Source organism: Oncorhynchus clarkii, chromosome 8, assembly GCF_045791955.1.
Source record: "Oncorhynchus clarkii lewisi isolate Uvic-CL-2024 chromosome 8, UVic_Ocla_1.0, whole genome shotgun sequence".
NCBI classification, from domain to species: Eukaryota; Metazoa; Chordata; class Actinopteri; order Salmoniformes; family Salmonidae; genus Oncorhynchus; species Oncorhynchus clarkii.
Genome location: NC_092154.1, coordinates 1,341,085 through 1,362,363, shown reverse-complemented (window position 1 = coordinate 1,362,363; position 21,279 = coordinate 1,341,085). Strand labels below are relative to the sequence as shown.

The following is a 21,279-nucleotide window of genomic DNA, read 5'->3' as shown; positions in this document are numbered from 1 at the left end:
GTCTCTGCATACTCTGTTGTCTCTGCATACTCTGTTGTCTCTGCATACTCTGTTGACTCTGTTGTCTCTGCATACTCTGTTGTCTCTGCATACTCTGTTGACTCTGTTGTCTCTGCATACTCTGCTGACTCTGTTGACTCTGTTGTCTCTGCATACTCTGTTGACTCTGTTATCTCTGCATACTCTGTTTACTCTGTTGACTCTGTTATCTCTGCATACTCTGTTTACTCTGTTGTCTCTGCATACTCTGTTTACTCTGCATACTCTGTCTACTCTGTTGTCTCTGCATACTCTGCTGACTCTGTTGACTCTGTTGTCTCTGCATACTCTGTTGACTCTGTTGACTCTGCATACTCTGTTGACTCTGTTATCTCTGCATACTCTGTTTACTCTGTTGTCTCTGCATACTCTGTTTACTCTGTTGACTCTGCATACTCTGTCTACTCTGTTGTCTCTGCATACTCCGCTGACTCTGTTGACTCTGTTGTCTCTGCATACTCTGTTGACTCTGTTGACTCTGCATACTCTGTTGACTCTGTTATCTCTGCATACTCTGTTTACTCTGTTGACTCTGTTGTCTCTGCATACTCTGTTTACTCTGTTGACTCTGTTGTCTCTGCATACTCTGTTTACTCTGTTGACTCTGTTGTCTCTGCATACTCTGTTTACTCTGTTGACTCTGTTGTCTCTGCATACTCTGTTTACTCTGTTGTCTCTGCATACTCTGTTTACTCTGTTGACTCTGTTGTCTCTGCATACTCTGTTTACTATGTTGTCTCTGCATACTCTGTTGACTCTGTTATCTCTGCATACTCTGTTTACTCTGTTGACTCTGCATACTCTGTTTACTCTGTTGACTCTGTTGACTCTGTTATCTCTGCATACTCTGTTTACTCTGTTGTCTCTGCATACTCTGTTTACTCTGTTGACTGCATACTCTGTTTACTCTGTTGACTCTGTTGACTTTGCATACTCTGTTTTCTCTGTTGTCTCTGCATACTCTGTTGACTCTGTTATCTCTGCATACTCTGTTTACTCTGTTGTCTCTGCATACTCTGTTTACTCTGTTGACTCTGTTGACTCTGCATACTCTGTTTACTCTGTTGACTCTGCATACTCTGTTGACTCTGTATACTATGTTGATTCTATTTACTCTGTTGACTCTGCATACTCTGTTGACTCTGCATACTCTGTTGACTCTGTTTACAATGTTTACTCTGTTGACTCTCTCCACACCTGCCTACTGTGTATAACACTGCTTTCATGCGTGTGTGCGTGCGTGTGTGTGCGCGTGCGTGTGTGTGCGCGTGCGTGTGTGCGTGTGTGTGCGCGTGTGCGTGCGTGTGTGCGTGCGTGTGTGCGTGCGTGTGTGTGTTTGTGTAGGTTTGTGAGTGGCAGCAGGGATGGTACAGCTCGTATCTGGCAGCTCCATCAGCAGGAGTGGAGGAGCATTCTACTGGACATGCAGGCCAAGTTACCAGGGTACACCACACACACACTACATACTACACACACACACACACACACACACACACACACACACACACACTACACACACACACACACACACACCACACACACACACACACACACTCCATTTGATATACTGTACCAGACAAAAGTTTGTTCACACCCACTCATTCCATGTGTATAATAATAGTGAAGACATCAATACTATGAAATATCATGTAGTAACATGTAGAATAATGTAGTAACATGTAGAATCATGTAGTAACATGTAGAATTATGTAGTAACATGTAGAATCATATAGAATCATGTAGTAACATGTAGAATCATATGGAATCATGTAGTAACATGTAGAATCATATGGAATCATGTAGTAACATGTAGAATCATATGGAATCATGTAGAATCATATAGAATCATGTAGCAACATAGGGAATCATGTAGTAACATAGGGAATCATGTAGTAACATGTAGAATCATATGGAATCATGTAGAATCATATAGAATAATGTAGCAACATAGGGAATCATGTAGTAACATGTGGAATCATATGGAATCATGTAGAATCATATAGAATCATGTAGCAACATAGGGAATCATGTAGTAACATAGGGAATCATGTAATAACATGTAGAATCATGTAGTAATATGTAGAATCATATGGAATCATGTAGTAACATGTAGAATCATATGGAATCATGTAGAATCATGTAGAATCATATAGAATCATGTAGCAACATAGGGAATCATGTAGCAACATAGGGAATCATGTAGTAACATAGGGAATCATGTAGCAACATATGGAATCATGTAGTAACATAGGGAATCATGTAGTAACATAGGGAATCATGTAGTAACATAGGGAATCATGTAGTAACATAGGGAATCATGTAGTAACCAGAACAGTGTTATACATTTTTTGCTCCCGAGTGGCGCAGCGGTCTAAGGCACTGCACCTCAGTGCTAGAGGCGTCACTACAGACCCTGGTTCGATTCCAGGCTGTATCACAACCGGCCGTGATTGGGAGTCCCATAGGGAGGCGGTGTTAGGGGTAGGCCGTCATTGGGAGTCCCATAGGGAGGCGGTGTTAGGGGTAGGCCGTCATTGGGAGTCCCATAGGGAGGCGGTGTTAGGGGTAGGCCGTCATTGGGAGTCCCATAGGGAGGCGGTGTTAGGGGTAGGCCGTCATTAGGAGTCCCATAGGGAGGCGGTGTTAGGGGTAGGCCGTCATTGGGAGTCCCATAGGGAGGCGGTGTTAGGGGTAGGCCGTCATTGGGAGTCCCATAGGGAGGCGGTGTTAGGGGTAGGCCGTCATTGGGAGTCCCATAGGGAGGCGGTGTTAGGGGTAGGCCGTCATTGGGAGTCCCATAGGGAGGTGGTGTTAGGGGTAGGCCGTCATTGGGAGTCCCATAGGGAGGTGGTGTTAGGGGTAGGCCGTCATTGGGAGTCCCATAGGGAGGCGGTGTTAGGGGTAGGCCGTCATTGGGAGTCCCATAGGGAGGTGGTGTTAGGGGTAGGCCGTCATTGGGAGTCCCATAGGGAGGCGGTGTTAGGGGTAGGCCGTCATTGGGAGTCCCATAGGGAAGCGGTGTTAGGGGTAGGCCGTCATTGGGAGTCCCATAGGGAGGCGGTGTTAGGGGTAGGCCGTCATTGGGAGTCCCATAGGGAGGCGGTGTTAGGGGTAGGCCGTCATTGGGAGTCCCATAGGGAGGTGGTGTTACGGGTAGGCCGTCATTGGGAGTCCCATAGGGAGGTGGTGTTAGGGGTAGGCCGTCATTGGGAGTCCCATAGGGAGGCGGTGTTAGGGGTAGGCCGTCATTGGGAGTCCCATAGGGAGGTGGTGTTAGGGGTAGGCCGTCATTGGGAGTCCCATAGGGAGGCGGTGTTAGGGGTAGGCCGTCATTAGGAGTCCCATAGGGAGGCGGTGTTAGGGGTAGGCCGTCATTGGGAGTCCCATAGGGAAGCGGTGTTAGGGGTAGGCCGTCATTGGGAGTCCCATAGGGAGGCGGTGTTAGGGGTAGGCCGTCATTGGGAGTCCCATAGGGAAGCGGTGTTAGGGGTAGGCCGTCATTGGGAGTCCCATAGGGAGGCGGTGTTAGGGGTAGGCCGTCATTGGGAGTCCCATAGGGAGGCGGTGTTAGGGGTAGGCCGTCATTGGGAGTCCCATAGGGAGGCGGTGTTAGGGGTAGGCCGTCATTGGGAGTCCCATAGGGAGGCGGTGTTAGGGGTAGGCCGTCATTGGGAGTCCCATAGGGAGGCGGTGTTAGGGGTAGGCCGTCATTGGGAGTCCCATAGGGAGGCGGTGTTAGGGGTAGGCCGTCATTGGGAGTCCCATAGGGAGGCGGTGTTAGGGGTAGGCCGTCATTGGGAGTCCCATAGGGAGGCGGTGTTAGGGGTAGGCCGTCATTGGGAGTCCCATAGGGAGGCGGTGTTAAGGGTAGGCCGTCATTGGGAGTCCCATAGGGAGGCGGTGTTAGGGGTAGGCCGTCATTGGGAGTCCCATAGGGAGGCGGTGTTAGGGGTAGGCCGTCATTGGGAGTCCCATAGGGAGGCGGTGTTAGGGGTAGGCCGTCATTGGGAGTCCCATAGGGAGGCGGTGTTAGGGGTAGGCCGTCATTGGGAGTCCCATAGGGAGGCGGTGTTAGGGGTAGGCCGTCATTGGGAGTCCCATAGGGAGGCGGTGTTAGGGGTAGGCCGTCATTGGGAGTCCCATAGGGAGGCGGTGTTAGGGGTAGGCCGTCATTGGGAGTCCCATAGGGAGGCGGTGTTAGGGGTAGGCCGTCATTGTGAATAAGAATGTGTTCTTAACTAGTTAAATAAAGATTATTTATGTAGTTGAATAAAGGTTAAATACATGTAAAAATTTAATATATTTTAGATTCTTCAGTAGCCACCTTTTGCTTTGATGAAAGCTTTGCACACTCTTGGCATTCTCTCAACCAGGAATGCTTTTCCAACAGTCTCGAGGGAGTTCCGACGTATGCTGAGCACTTGTTGGCTGCTTTTCCTTCACTCTGCGGTCCAACTCATCCCTAACCATCTCAATTTGGTTGAGGTCAGGGGACTGTGGAGGCCAAATCATCTGATACAGCACTCCATCACTCTCCTTCTTGGTCTAATAGCCCTTACACAGCCTGGAGGTGTATTGGGTCATTGTCCTGTTCACTAAGCGCAAATCATAGTCCCACGAAGTAGTCAAATCAGGTCATAGTCCCACTAAGCTCAAACCAGATGGGATGGCGTATCGCTGAAGAATTCTGTGGTAGCCATGCTGGTTTCCCTCAAGAATTTCCCTGTATTTAGCACCATCCATCATTCCTTCAATTCTGACCAGTTTCCCAGTCCCTGCCGATGAAAATCATCCCCACAGCATGATGCTGCCACCACCCTGCTTCCCTGTGAGGATGGTGTTCTCGGGGTGATGAGAGGTGTTGGGTTCGCGTCAGACAGAGTGTTTTCCTTGATGGCCAAAAAGCACAATTTTAGTCTCATCAGACCAGAGTACCTTCTTCCATATGTTTGGGGAGTCTCCCACATGCCTTTTGGTGAACACCAAATGTGTTTGCTTATTTTTTTTCTTCAAGCAATGGCTTTTTTTCTGGCCACTCTTCCATAAAGCCCTGCTCTGTGGAGTGTACGGCTTAAAGTGGTGGTATGGACAAATACTCCAATCTCCGCTGTTATCTTTGGTCATGGTTATATTTGGTCTCTTTATTGCCTCTCTGATTAATACCCTCCTTGCTTGGTCTGTGAGTTTTGGTGGGTGGCCCTCTCTTGGCAGGTTTGTTGTGGTTTTTTAATAATGGATTTAATAGTGCTCTGTGGGATGTTCAAAGTTTTGGATAATTTTTTATAACTCAACCCTGATCTGAACTTCTCCACAACTTTGTCCCTGACCTGTTTTGAGAGCTCCTTTGACTTCATGGTGTTGCTTGCTTGCTGGTGCCCCTTGCTTAGTGGTGTTGCAGACTGGAGCCTTTCAGAACAGGTGTATATATACTGAGATCATGTGACAGATCATGTGACACTTAGATTGCACACAGGTGGACTTTATTTAACTAATTATATGTCTTCTGAAGGTAATTGGTTGCACCAGATCTTATTTAGGGGCTTCATAGCAAAGGGGGTGAATACATACCACACACCACTTTTCAGTTTTTTTATTTTTTGAACGATTTTGAAACAAGTAATTTTTTAAATTTCACCAATTTGGATTAATTTGTATATGTCCGTGACATGAAATCAAATAAAAATAAATTGAAATTACAGGTTGTAATGTAACAAAATAGGAAAAATGGGTGAATACTTTTGGAAGGCACTGTAAATAGCTGTTTGCAAAAAAAATGTCATACACATATCAAATTTATGAATAAAAAATCTGAAACAGGCCTCCCGAGTTGTGCTGCGGACTAAGGAACTGCTTGAGGTGCTTAAGGCGTCACTACAGACCCCGGTTCGATCTCAGGCTGTGTCATTACCGGCCGTGACCGGGAGTCCCATAGGGCGGCGCACAATTGGCCCAGCATTGTCCAGGTTAGTTGAGGGCTTGGCCGTGGGGGGGGCTTTGGTCATCGCGCTTTAATGACTCCTTGTGGTGGGCCGGGCGCCAGCAGGTTAATTCCTCAGACACATTGGTGCAGCTAGTTTCCGTGTTGAGTGAGTGAGTGTTAAGAAGCGCAGGTTTACGGGTCATGTTTCGGAAGACGCATGATTGCGAGCCCGTTGGGGAGTTGCAGCGATGAGACAAGATTGTTTTCATGAAATTGGGGAGAAAAAAAGTGGAAACTATATATATATAATCTGAAACATGATATGTTATGCACATGAAGGTACCAAGCAATCATTAGAAATTATTTTGTTCAAAATTTTGCCCCATTTTTCTCCCCAATCTCGGGTTATTCAATCGCTAGTAACGATCTTGTCTCATCGCTCCCCAACAGGCTCGAGAAGCGACGATCGAGACGTGTTCTCTGAAACATGACCCTCCAAACCATGGTGCTTCTTAACACATTGCTTATCCCAAAAGCCTCACCAACGTGTCGGTGGAAACACCGTTTGACTGGCAGAAGTCAGCCTCACCAACGTGTCAGTGGAAACACTGTTTGACTGACAGAAGTCAGCCTCAACAACGTGTCGGTGGAAACACCGTTTGACTGGCAGAAGTCAGCTTGCAGGCCTGCCACAGGGAGTCGCTAGAGCTTGATGAGCCAAGGAAAGCTCCCTGGCCAAACCCTCCCGTAACCCTCCCTATGGGGCTGCTCTTGTCCCGGTCACGGCCGTCTGTGACACAGCCTGGGAGCGAACCTCAAGCAGCACTTAGAACGCCATTCAAACAATCATTTCTGATTAAAAAAACATTTGTGGAAATAAGCTGTTGAAACGTCTATACAGGGTTCCATATTCGTTTCTAGAACATGTCTTTCAGAAGTAGATGGAATTCATCAAGGCTATATCTCAATCCATAAAAAATATATATATTTATTTTCTGGTGCGCCTACATTTTGTTGTGCTTCTAACTTGTCCTACCAAATGAAAAACCTTAATTTAGAGCTCTGATTTGTGATGTAATTATTAATGTTGTGATGTCATCTGTCTACCAGGAAGTACAATCCCCCTCCGCTGGAGGACAAGGTGACCAAGCTGAAGGTTACCATGGTAGCCTGGGATCGTCACGACAACACAGTCATCACCGCCGCCAACAACCTGACGCTCAAAGTCTGGAACTCCACCACCGGAAACCTCATCCACATACTGATGGTACAAACACACACACAGTGTTGGAAAAGTACCCAATTGGGGCTCTGCTTCTTGTACTTGAGTACAAATAAAGATACCTTTAATAGAAAAGTCAAATTAAAAGTCACCCAGTAAAATACTACTTGAGTAGAAGTCTAAAAGTATATGGTTATAAATATACTTAAGTATCAAAAGTAAAACTATGAATAATAAAAAAGTCCATATATTAAGATGCACAAATGTTATTTAAAAAAAAAAGTATGTATGAATAGCCAGGGGCACACCAAGTAACACTCAGACATAATTTACAAACAAAGCATTTGTGTTTAGTGAGTCCTCCAGATCAGAGGCACTAGGGATGACCAGGGATGTTCTCTGTTTAGTGAGTCCTCCAGATCAGAGGCAGTAGGGATGACCAGGGATGTTCTCTGTTTAGTGAGTCCTCCAGATCAGAGACAGTAGGGATGACCAGGGATGTTCTCTGTTTAGTGAGTCCTCCAGATCAGAGGCAGTAGGGATGACCAGGGATGTTCTCTGTTTAGTGAGTCCTCCAGATCAGAGGCAGTAGGGATGATCAGGGATGTTCTCTGTTTAGTGAGTCCTCCAGATCAGAGGTAGTAGGGATGACCAGGGATGTTCTCTGTTTAGTGAGTCCTCCAGATCAGATGCAGTAGGGATGACCAGGGATGTTCTCTGTTTAGTGAGTCCTCCAGATCAGAGGCAGTAGGGATGACCAGGGATGTTCTCTGTTTAGTGAGTCCTCCAGATCAGAGGCAGTAGGGATGACCAGGGATGTTCTCTGTTTAGTGAGTCCTCCAGATCAGAGGCAGTAGAGATGACCAGGGATGTTCTCTGTTTAGTGAGTCCTCCAGATCAGAGGCAGTAGAGATGACCAGGGATGTTCTCTGTTTAGTGAGTCCTCCAGATCAGAGGCAGTAGGGATGACCAGGGATGTTCTCTGTTTAGTGAGTCCTCCAGATCAGAGGCAGTAGAGATGACCAGGGATGTTCTCTGTTTAGTGAGTCCTCCAGATCAGAGGCAGTAGGGACGACCAGGTATGTTCTCTGTTTAGTGAGTCCTCCAGATCAGAGGCAGTAGGGATGACCAGGGATGTTCTCTGTTTAGTGAGTCCTCCAGATCAGAGGCAGTAGGGATGTTCTCTGTTTAGTGAGTCCTCCAGATCAGAGGCAGTAGGGATGACCAGGTATGTTCTCTGTTTAGTGAGTCCTCCAGATCAGAGGCAGTAGGGATGACCAGGGATGTTTTCTGTTTAGTGAGTTCTGTGTGCTTGAATTTCCTGTCCTGCTAAACATTCAACATGTAATGAGTTCTTTTCAGTGTCAGGGAAAATGTATGGAGTAAAAAGTATATTATTTTCTTCAGGAATGTAGTGATATAAAAGTAAAAGTTGTTAAAAACATAAATAGTAAAGTACAGGTACCCCAGAAAACTACTTAAGTAGTACTTTAAAGTATTTATACTTAAGTACATTACACCACTACACACACACACACACACACACACACACACACACACACACACACACACACACACACACACTAATTTGATGGATTCGTTAATTGATCGATCCCAGGGTCATGAGGACGAGGTGTTTGTCCTGGAGCCACACCCCTTTGACCCCCGCATCCTGTTCAGCGCCGGGCATGATGGGAACGCCATCGTCTGGGACCTGGCCCGGGGGGTCAAGATACGATCCTACTTCAACATGGTGAGACAGGGGGGCAGGTGGGGTGTGTATGTATTTATGATGGTTCTGGGTAAGGCTGTGCTGATATTGTCATACTCGTATTCGTAATTGTATCCATTTTATCACACTTGATACTTGTAATCAGACTTACTCAGAATCGGAAAACCCAGGAGTGCACTTTAAATATCGATGAAGCCTATACCTCAAGGTCACATTACTGCTCTGTCACTCACAGAGCATCGTTATGTTCCTTCATTACTGCTCTGTCACTCAGAGAGCATCGTTATGTTCCTTCATTACAGCTCTGTCACTCAGAGAGCATCGTTATGTTCCTTCATTACAGCTCTGTCACTCAGAGAGCATTGTTATGTTCCTTCACTACTGCTCTGTCACTCAGAGAGCATCGTTTTGTTCCTTCATTACTGCTCTGTCACTCAGAGAGCATCGTTATGTTCCTTCATTACTGCTCTGTCACTCAGAGAGCATCGTTATGTTCCTTCATTACTGCTCTGTCACTCAGAGAGCATCGTTATGTTCCTTCATTACAGCTCTGTCACTCAGAGAGCATCGTTATGTTCCTTCATTACTGCTCTGTCACTCAGAGAGCATCGTTATGTTCCTTCACTACTGCTCTGTCACTCAGAGAGCATCGTTTTGTTCCTTCATTACTGCTCTGTCACTCAGAGAGCATCGTTTTGTTCCTTCATTACTGCTCTGTCACTCAGAGAGCATCGTTATGTTCCTTCACTCATTCACATTGTTCAAAGGTAAATGACAGCTGAAAATGCACATGATTTACCTAGTCTTGTTCAATGATCAATGAAATAGGTTAATAAACAGGCTAATGCATGGCTGGCATCTACTGCCTACATTTACTCCAGACACATTTAGATGAAGGTGGGATAACTCACTTGCCCCATGTATCATTTCACTTTCAAGAGGAGTAAAACTTTTCTCTCTCAACACTTTATGCCACAACATTTCTACAAAGGGGTTACTTGTGCCCTGACACGAGTGACTGCAGCTGAACCGGGCGTGTCTGTCTGGGGAAATGAGAGCAGCGCTTTGTTCTAATCCAATCGTTGCAGCAGGCTCAGCTGAACCGGGCGTGTCTGTCTGGGGAAATGAGAGCAGCGCTTTGTTCTAATCCAATCGTTGCAGCAGGCTCAGCTGAACCGGGCGTGTCTGTCTGGCGAAATGAGAGCAGCGCTTTGTTCTAATCCAATCGTTGCAGCAGGCTCAGCTGAACTGGGCGTGTCTGTCTGGGGAAATGAGAGCAGCGGTTTGTTCTAATCCAATCGTTGCAGCAGGCTCAGCTGAACTGGGCGTGTCTGTCTGGGGAAATGAGAGCAGCGGTTTGTTCTAATCCAATCGTTGCAGCAGGCTCAGCTGAACTGGGCGTGTCTGTCTGGGGAAATGAGAGCAGCGGTTTGTTCTAATCCAATCGTTGCAGCAGGCTCAGCTGAACCGGGCGTGTCTGTCTGGGGAAATGAGAGCAGCGGTTTGTTCTAATCCAATCGTTGCAGCAGGCTCAGCTGAACTGGGCGTGTCTGTCTGGGGAAATGAGAGCAGCGGTTTGTTCTAATCCAATCGTTGCAGCAGGCTCAGCTGAACTGGGCGTGTCTGTCTGGGGAAATGAGAGCAGCGGTTTGTTCTAATCCAATCGTTGCAGCAGGCTCAGCTGAACTGGGCGTGTCTGTCTGGGGAAATGAGAGCAGCGGTTTGTTCTAATCCAATCGTTGCAGCAGGCTCAACTGAACCGGGCGTGTCTGTCTGGGGAAATGAGAGCAGCGGTTTGTTCTAATCCAATCGTTGCAGCAGGCTCAGCTGAACTGGGCGTGTCTGTCTGGGGAAATGAGAGCAGCGCTTTGTTCTAATCCAATCGTTGCAGCAGGCTCAGCTGAACCGGGCGTGTCTGTCTGGGGAAATGAGAGCAGCGGTTTGTTCTAATCCAATCGTTGCAGCAGGCTCAGCTGAACTGGGCGTGTCTGTCTGGGGAAATGAGAGCAGCGGTTTGTTCTAATCCAATCGTTGCAGCAGGCTCAGCTGAACCGGGCGTGTCTGTCTGGGGAAATGAGAGCAGCGCTTTGTTCTAATCCAATCGTTGCAGCAGGCTCAGCTGAACTGGGCGTGTCTGTCTGGGGAAATGAGAGCAGCGGTTTGTTCTAATCCAATCGTTGCAGCAGGCTCAGCTGAACCGGGCGTGTCTGTCTGGGGAAATGAGAGCAGCGGTTTGTTCTAATCCAATCGTTGCAGCAGGCTCAGCTGAACCGGGCGTGTCTGTCTGGGGAAATGAGAGCAGCGGTTTGTTCTAATCCAATCGTTGCAGCAGGCTCAGCTGAACCGGGCGTGTCTGTCTGGGGAAATGAGAGCAGCGGTTTGTTCTAATCCAATCGTTGCAGCAGGCTCAGCTGAACTGGGCGTGTCTGTCTGGGGAAATGAGAGCAGCGGTTTGTTCTAATCCAATCGTTGCAGCAGGCTCAGCTGAACCGGGCGTGTCTGTCTGGGGAAATGAGAGCAGCGCTTTGTTCTAATCCAATCGTTGCAGCAGGCTCAGCTGAACTGGGCGTGTCTGTCTGGGGAAATGAGAGCAGCGGTTTGTTCTAATCCAATCGTTGCAGCAGGCTCAGCTGAACCGGGCGTGTCTGTCTGGGGAAATGAGAGCAGCGGTTTGTTCTAATCCAATCGTTGCAGCAGGCTCAGCTGAACCGGGCGTGTCTGTCTGGGGAAATGAGAGCAGCGCTTTGTTCTAATCCAATCGTTGCAGCAGGCTCAACTGACACCCCGCCCCGTTTCTTTACAGACCGAAGAACTAGCCAAAAGTAGGTTGGAGCACGCAGCGCTTCACACTGTTTGAGTGAAAGAGAGATGCGCGCTGGCGTCTGAATTGTTTTGTTTCTCGATGACAGACATTTACAATAATCATAATCGTATTCGGAAAATGATGCTTATCCGTTAAAATACTTGTTTTGTCCGAGTACCCCTAACCAGTGGTGTAGTGGAGGGTAAACTCACGGTAACACCCTCTAACCAGTGGTGTAGTGGAGGGTAAACTCACGGTAACACCCTCTAACCAGTGGTGTAGTGGAGGGTAAACTCACGGTAACACCCTCTAACCAGTGGTGTAGTGGAGGGTAAACTCACGGTAACACCCTCTAACCAGTGGTGTAGTGGAGGGTAAACTCACGGTAACACCCTCTAACCAGTGGTGTAGTGGAGGGTAAACTCACGGTAACACCCTCTAACCAGTGGTGTAGTGGAGGGTAAACTCACGGTAACACCCTCTAACCAGTGGTGTAGTGGAGGGTAAACTCACGGTAACACCCTCTAACCAGTGGTGTAGTGGAGGGTAAACTCACGGTAACTCCCTCTAACCAGTGGTGTAGTGGAGGGTAAACTCACGGTAACACCCTCTAACCAGTGGTGTAGTGGAGGGTAAACTCACGGTAACACCCTCTAACCAGTGTTGTAGTGGAGGGTAAACTCACGGTAACACCCTCTAACCAGTGGTGTAGTGGAGGGTAAACTCACGGTAACACCCTCTAACCAGTGGTGTAGTGGAGGGTAAACTCACGGTAACACCCTCTAACCAGTGGTGTAGTGGAGGGTAAACTCACGGTAACACCCTCTAACCAGTGGTGTAGTGGAGGGTAAACTCACGGTAACACCCTCTAACCAGTGGTGTAGTGGAGGGTAAACTCACGGTAACACCCTCTAACCAGTGGTGTAGTGGAGGGTAAACTCACGGTAACACCCTCTAACCAGTGGTGTAGTGGAGGGTAAACTCACGGTAACACCCTCTAACCAGTGGTGTAGTGGAGGGTAAACTCACGGTAACACCCTCTAACCAGTGGTGTAGTGGAGGGTGAACTCACGGTAACTCCCTCTAACCAGTGGTGTAGTGGAGGGTAAACTCACGGTAACACCCTCTAACCAGTGGTGTAGTGGAGGGTAAACTCACGGTAACACCCTCTAACCAGTGTTGTAGTGGAGGGTAAACTCACGGTAACACCCTCTAACCAGTGGTGTAGTGGAGGGTAAACTCACGGTAACACCCTCTAACCAGTGGTGTAGTGGAGGGTAAACTCACGGTAACACCCTCTAACCAGTGGTGTAGTGGAGGGTAAACTCACGGTAACTCCCTCTAACCAGTGGTGTAGTGGAGGGTAAACTCACGGTAACACCCTCTAACCAGTGGTGTAGTGGAGGGTAAACTCACGGTAACACCCTCTAACCAGTGTTGTAGTGGAGGGTAAACTCACGGTAACACCCTCTAACCAGTGGTGTAGTGGAGGGTAAACTCACGGTAACACCCTCTAACCAGTGGTGTAGTGGAGGGTAAACTCACGGTAACACCCTCTAACCAGTGGTGTAGTGGAGGGTAAACTCACGGTAACACCCTCTAACCAGTGGTGTAGTGGAGGGTAAACTCACGGTAACACCCTCTAACCAGTGGTGTAGTGGAGGGTAAACTCACGGTAACACCCTCTAACCAGTGGTGTAGTGGAGGGTAAACTCACGGTAACACCCTCTAACCAGTGGTGTAGTGGAGGGTAAACTCACGGTAACACCCTCTAACCAGTGGTGTAGTGGAGGGTAAACTCACGGTAACACCCTCTAACCAGTGGTGTAGTGGAGGGTAAACTCACGGTAACACCCTCTAACCAGTGGTGTAGTGGAGGGTAAACTCACGGTAACACCGTGACACCTACTACTTTTTATTTTTGCACAAGACATACTTTTTATTTTTGCACAAGACATAAAAAATGCATTGAAAATAAAGGAAGCTTTTCTTTATTCAGTGTGAATGGTGATCAGTGTTTATTCATCTATGGTAACTACTCTACATTTTTCCATTTTCCAGATTGAAGGTCAAGGCCATGGGGCGGTATTTGACTGTAAGTGTAGTCCTGATGGACAGCACTTTGCTGCTACAGACTCACATGGTCACCTGCTCATCTTCGGCTTCGGTTCCAGCAGCAAGTATGACAAGGTACACACTAGGAGTCTACTACTCCTATACTATATTACTACTACAATACTATAACACTGCTACTACTATAATATATTACTACTACAATACTATAACACTACTACTACTATAATATATTACTACTACAATACTATAACACTACTACTCCTATACTATATTACTACCACAATACTATAACACTACTACTACTATACTATATTACTACTACAATACTATAACACTACTACTATACTATATTACTACTACAATACTATAACACTACTGCTACTATAATACTACTCCTATACTATATTACTACTACAATACTACGCCATTACTACGCATATACTATATTACTACTATAATACTATAACACTACTACTACTACTATAATACTACTCCTATGCTATATTACTACTACAATACTATAACACTACTACTACTACAATACTACTTCTACTACGACTACTACAATACTGCTAGAACTACTAACTAGAACTACTACTCCTATACTATATTACTACTACAATACTATAACACTACTACTACTACTACAATACTATAACACTACTACTACTAAAATACTACTTCTACTTCTACTACTACTGCAATACTGCTAGAACTACTAACTAGAACTACTACTCCTATACTATATTACTACTACAATACTATAACACTACTACTACTACTCCAATACTATAACACTACTACTACTAAAATACTACTTCTACTTCTACTACTACTACAATACTGCTAGAACTACTTACTAGAACTACTACTCCTATACTATATTACTACTACAATACTATAACACTACTACTACTAAAATACTACTCCAATGCTACAATACTATAACGCTGCTACTACTACTACTACTACTACTACAATACTGCTAGAACTACTAACTAGAACTACTACCCGTATACTATATTACTACTACAATACTATAACACTACTACTACTATAATACTACTTCTACTACTACTACTACTACAATACTGCTAGAACTACTAACTAGACCTACTACTCCTATACTATATTACTACTACAATACTATAACACTACTACTACTATAATACTACTTCTACTACTACTACTACACTACTATAACACTACTACTACTAAACTACTTATTCTACTACTACTACTACAATACTGCTAGAACTACTAACTAGAACTACTACTCCTATATTAACATTTTACTACTATACTACTACTATACTGCTACTGCTATACTCCTACTATAATACTATACCACTACTACTACTACCACTACTGCTGCTGCTACTACTACTGATACTATACTACAATATTACAATACTACAATACTATAACACTATTACTACTACTACTACTACTACTACTACACTACTTTACCACTACTACTACTAATATCACTACTATATTACAATACTGCTACTACTACTACTATTACTACCAGTAGCACTACTAATCATATATGATAGTACTACTACACTATGCTCTACTATTACTACTACACCGTACTACTTCTACGATACTGTACTACTACTGTGACTATTACGATACTATACTACTAATATGTCTACTGCTACGATACTCTGCTACTACTACTGCTACTATGATACTATACTACTATGATGCTATTACTACCACTACTACTGTACTACTACTACTACTACAATACTATACTACTGATACTACTTCAACTGCTACACTACTATACTACTTTTACTATTACAATACTGCACTACTACTATTATACTATACTACGATACTACTATGGTACTATGATACTATACTACTACCACTACCACTATACAATTTCTACTCTTGCTACTGTACTACAATACTACTACTACTACGGCTACATCTACTACAATACAATACCAGTTCTACTACTACCACTACTAATTTGATACTATACCACTACTTCCACTACTACTGTGATACTCTACTACTACTACGATGCTATGATATTAATATTACTACTGCGATACCATACTGCTACTACTACTATACTACAACTCCTATGACTACTGCGATACCATACTACTACTACTACTATAATACTATGTTACTTGTACTACTACTATGTCACTATGCTACTATACTACTACTAGTGCCACTACTTGTACAATAATACACTAATACTACTGCTATGATATTATACTGCTTTTACTGCTACTACTGTCATACTACTATGATCATTTACTACTACTACAATGTTGTACTACTACTACGACTATTAAGATACTATACTACTAATACTTCTACAGCTATGATACTGTACTACTACAACTACCATGATACTATAGTACTACTATACTCTACTTCTACTACTACCACTGCGGTACTATGCTACTACTACAATACTATACTACTTCTACTACACTATTACTACTACTACTGCTACGGCACTATACTACTTAAACTACTATGATACTGCACTACTCCTATGATACTATACTATGATACAACTACTACAATACTGTTCTACTACTACTACTAGTATTGCTACTGTACTATAATACCACTTCTATTACTGCTACGTCTACTACAATACTATATAACTAGTACTATACTACTTCTATGACTACTGTACTATACTACTACTACTACTACTACTACTACGATATTATACTACTACTACTACAATACTATAATACTACTACTACTACTACTACTGCCTTGATACTATACTACTACTGTGATATGTTCATTCTACCACTATACTACAATATTACTATGACTACTGCTATTATGGCTACTATGATGCTATACTACTACTACTATACTACAACTACTATGACCCCCGACTACTACCACCACTACTACTACTACTACTACTACTACTACTACCAATACTACTAGCACTACTACTACTATTAATACTACTAATGATACTACTACTACTACTACCACTACTAATACTACTACTAATACTACTACTACTAGCGCTACTACTACTACTACTACTACTGCTACTACTACTACTACTACCAATACTACTACTACTGCTACTACTACTACTACTAGCACTACTACTACTACTGTTACTACTACTACTGCTACTACTACTACTACTACTACTAGCACTACTACTAATACTACTACTACTACTGCTACTACTAATACTACTACTACAACGGTTCTGCTACTACTAGCACTACTACTACTATGATACTATACTATTATGATACTGCTACTATACAATTACGGTATTAGGTTACGTCTATTACTACTATACTACTACAATAATATGCTACTTCTACAACTGCTACTGCTATACTACTGCAATACTACTGCAATACTACTATGATACTATACTGCTTATACTATTAGTATAGTAGTCTGCAACCTTGTTGTAAAACTACTCAAAAAATCTACACTATAAACCAAATCTTTCCCTCCCTCAGATAGCAGATCAGATGTTTTTCCATACTGACTACCGCCCGTTGATCCGGGATGTTAATAACTACGTGTTGGACGAGCAGACCCAGCAGGCACCACACCTCATGCCCCCTCCATTCCTGGTGGACGTGGACGGGAACCCCCACCCTCCTCCATACCAACGCCTCGTACCCGGACGGGAGAGCTGCAGAGACCAACAGCTCATACCACAGATGGGAGTCACCTCCTCAGGTACATGTCAGTTTGTCAGGGAGTCACCTCCTCCTCCTCCTACTCATCCTCCTCCTCCTCAGGTACATGACAGTTTGTCAGGGAGTCACCTCCTCCTCCTCCTCCTCATCCCCCTCCTCCTCAGGTACATGTCAGTTTGTCAGGGAGTCACCTTCTCCTCCTCATCCTCCTCCTCCTCAGGTACATGTCAGTTTGTCAGGGAGTCACCTCCTCCTCCTCCTCTTCCTCAGGTACATGTCAGTTTGTCAGGGAGTCACCTCCTCCTCCTCCTCATCCTCCTCCTCCTCAGGTACATGTCAGTTTATCAGGGAGTCACCTCCTCCTCCTCCTCAGGTACATGTCAGTTTGTCAGGGAGTCACCTCCTCATCCTCCTCCTCCTCAGGTTCATGTCAGTTTGTCAGGGAGTCACCTCCTCCTCCTCCTCCTCCTCCTCCTCCTCCTCCTCCTCCTCAGGTACATGTCAGTTTGTCAGGGAGTCACCACCTCCCCCTCCTCCTCCTCCTCCTCCTCCTCAGGTACATGTCAGTTTGTCAGGGAGTCACCTCCTCCTCATCCTCCTCCTCCTCAGGTACATGCCAGTTTGTCAGGGAGTCACCTCCTCCTCCTCCTCCTCCTCAGGTACATGTCAGTTTGTCAGGGAGTCTCCTCCTCACGTACATGTCAGTTTGTCAGGGAGTCACCTCCTCCTCCTCCTCAGGTACATGTCAGTTTGTCAGAGAGTCACCTCCTTCTCCTCCTCCTTCTCAGGTACATGTCAGTTTGTTGGGGAGTCACCTTCTCCTCCTCCTCCTCCTCAGGTACATGTCAATTTGTCAGGGAGTCACCTCCTCCTCCTCCTCCTCAGGTACATGTCAATTTGTCAGGGAGTCACCTCCTCCTCCTCCTCCTCCTCAGGTACATGTCAGGGAGTCTCCTCCTCCTGTGACATTTATTTCAGCCACAAGATAGTGGCTGGCTTATCTGGATTTGCTTGACTTTGACAGATATAGGTACTCATGTTATATGCAGGTACTGTTTATATTTAGGTGCAAAAACTCTACAATAGTGTAAGCCAATATATTCTATATATTTTTGTATTAATTGAACTTGTATTTATTCAGGGGAACCCACTGAGACCAGGATCTCATTTACAATGTTACCCTGAGGACATCAATACAACACATTCAAAATGATCTACACAAATAAAATAAACTACAAATTACATTCAACACCACAGCTTCAAATATAATGAATTACATTCAATCCAAACAGTTGCATTTCTCATAAAATTCATTCAACATTAGTCCTAAACTGCCCTGGAGGCACCAGAGAGTCGTGATGTAGGGAGTTGTGTAGGATATTCAATAAATGTGGGGCAGTAAAACTGAAAGTGGATTTACCTACATCGGTACATACTAGTGGAACCTGGAGAGTGACCCATCCCTGGGAACGGGTTTGGTGCCTCTCTCAAATTATATCAGAAGAAGCTTGTGTACTACAGCTTTGTAAAACTAAAAGAGAGTAATGAAGTGTTCTACTTTAATGAGGACCAGCCAATCTTTTGATTCAGGATGAGGATCTTGTTTTGATTAGGATCCCCATTTACCCGACGCTAATGGAGACAGACAGTCTTACTGGGGTCCGACACATAACGGAAAATACATTACCGTAACGCTTTTCGTCTGGAGAAGGAGAAGAGGACCAAGGTGCAGCGTGGTACGGGTTCATTTTAATAAACAAAATAAACTGAAATTACAAAAATAATAACGAGCGAGAACGAAACAGTTCTGAATACGCACTAAACAGAAAACAACCACCCACAACCAAAAAGGGGAAAACAGGCTGCCTAAGTATGATTCTCAGTCAGAGACAAACAGGCTGCCTAAGTATGATTCTCAGTCAGAGACAACCAGGCTGCCTAAGTATGATTCTCAATCAGAGACAACCAGGCTGCCTAAGTATGATTCTCAGTCAGAGACAACCAGGCTGCCTAAGTATGATTCTCAATCAGAGACAACCAGGCTGCCTAAGTATGATTCTCAATCAGAGACAACCAGGCTGCCTAAGTATGATTCTCAGTCAGAGACAACCAGGCTGCCTAAGTATGATTCTCAGTCAGAGACAACCAGGCTGCCTAAGTATGATTCTCAGTCAGAGACAACCAGGCTGCCTAAGTATGATTCTCAGTCAGAGACAACCAGGCTGCCTAAGTATGATTCTCAGTCAGAGACAACCAGGCTGCCTAAGTATGATTCTCAGTCAGAGACAACCAGGCTGCCTAAGTATGATTCTCAGTCAGAGACAACCAGGCTGCCTAAGTATGATTCTCAGTCAGAGACAACCAGGCTGCCTAAGTATGATTCTCAGTCAGAGACAACCAGGCTGCCTAAGTATGATTCTCAGTCAGAGACAACCAGGCTGCCTAAGTATGATTCTCAGTCAGAGACAACCAGGCTGCCTAAGTATGATTCTCAGTCAGAGACAACCAGGCTGCCTAAGTATGATTCTCAGTCAGAGACAACCAGGCTGCCTAAGTATGATTCTCAGTCAGAGACAAACAGGCTGCCTAAGTATGATTCTCAATCAGAGACAACGATCGACAGCTGCCTCTGATTGAGAACCATACCAGGCCAAACACAGAAATACAACATAGAAAAAAGAACATAGACTACCCACCCCAACTCACGCCCTGACCAAACTAACACAAAGACATAAAAAAGGAACTAAGGTCAGAACGTGACAGTTACAGACAAAAGAAATGACTTTACTCTCACTTGTGGTACAGCAGAATGGTAGATTACCTCCAGAGGTTAAAGAGTAGTGGCTGCTGCATTCTGGTAAATAGTGTCACCATAGTCAAGACCTGGCAGGAAGAGGTATGTTCTTCAATGAGTGTACAAAACATTAGGAACACCTGCTCTTCCTATGACATAGACTGACCAGGTGAATCCAGGTGGAATCTGTGATCTCTTATTGATGTCACTTGTTCACAACTTCAATCAGTGTAGATGAAGGGGAGGAGACGGGTTAAAGAAGGATTTTTAAGTCTTGAGACAATTGAGACATGGATTGTGTGTGTGTGTCATTCAGAGGGTGAATGGGCAAGACAAAATATTTAAGTGTCTTTAAACGGGGTATGGTAGTAGGTGCCAGGCGCACTGGTTTGTGTCAAGAACTGCAACGTTGCTGGATTTTTCACGCTCAACAGTTTCCCGTGTGTATCAAGAATGGTCCACCATCCAAAGGACATCCAGCCAACTTGACACAACTGTGTGAAGCATTGGAGTCAACATGGACCAGCATCCCTGTGGAACGCTTTCAACACCATGTAGAGTTCATGACCTGATGAACCGAGGCGGTTCTGAGGGCGAAAAGGGGCGCAACTCAATATTAGGAAGGTGTTCTTAATGTTTTATCCACTCAGTGTATGGCTATAATAGAAGCCTACTTTAAATCTATAATTATTTTCAATCCAAAAGCTATTTATTGGCCGGAATCTGCTTGATGAAAGAACAATCCAATGCATAAATGTGTAAAACATCTGAAATATTTCTACGAGAATTACAAAACAGCTGTTACGATCGCTGGAATAAACGGACCAATGCGCATCTGTTCCACATGTTTAATAAATGAACCTCACCAAAACAATACAGAACAAACTAAACGTGAAACTAATGGCGTGCTCACAGGCAACTAACCAAAAAACAAGATCCCACAACAAACAGGTGGGAAAAAGGCTGCCTAAATATGATCCCCAATCAGAGACAATGATAGACAGCTGCATCTGATT

The 21,279-nt window shown here is 44.8% G+C and overlaps 1 protein-coding gene across 2 annotated transcripts in view; it reads left to right on the top strand.

Annotated features, from left to right (window-relative positions):
* The window catches only part of LOC139414868 (pleckstrin homology domain interacting protein), a 103,805-nt gene that overhangs the window by 27,272 nt on the left and 55,254 nt on the right, over positions 1-21,279 (top strand). For both annotated transcript variants that reach the window (XM_071162457.1, XM_071162456.1), the window contains exons 14-18: positions 1,384-1,482; positions 7,070-7,226; positions 8,800-8,934; positions 13,778-13,906; positions 17,284-17,509. In XM_071162457.1, the coding sequence (XP_071018558.1) occupies positions 1,384-1,482; positions 7,070-7,226; positions 8,800-8,934; positions 13,778-13,906; positions 17,284-17,509 (746 nt within the window). The remainder of the gene's footprint in view (positions 1-1,383; positions 1,483-7,069; positions 7,227-8,799; positions 8,935-13,777; positions 13,907-17,283; positions 17,510-21,279) is intronic.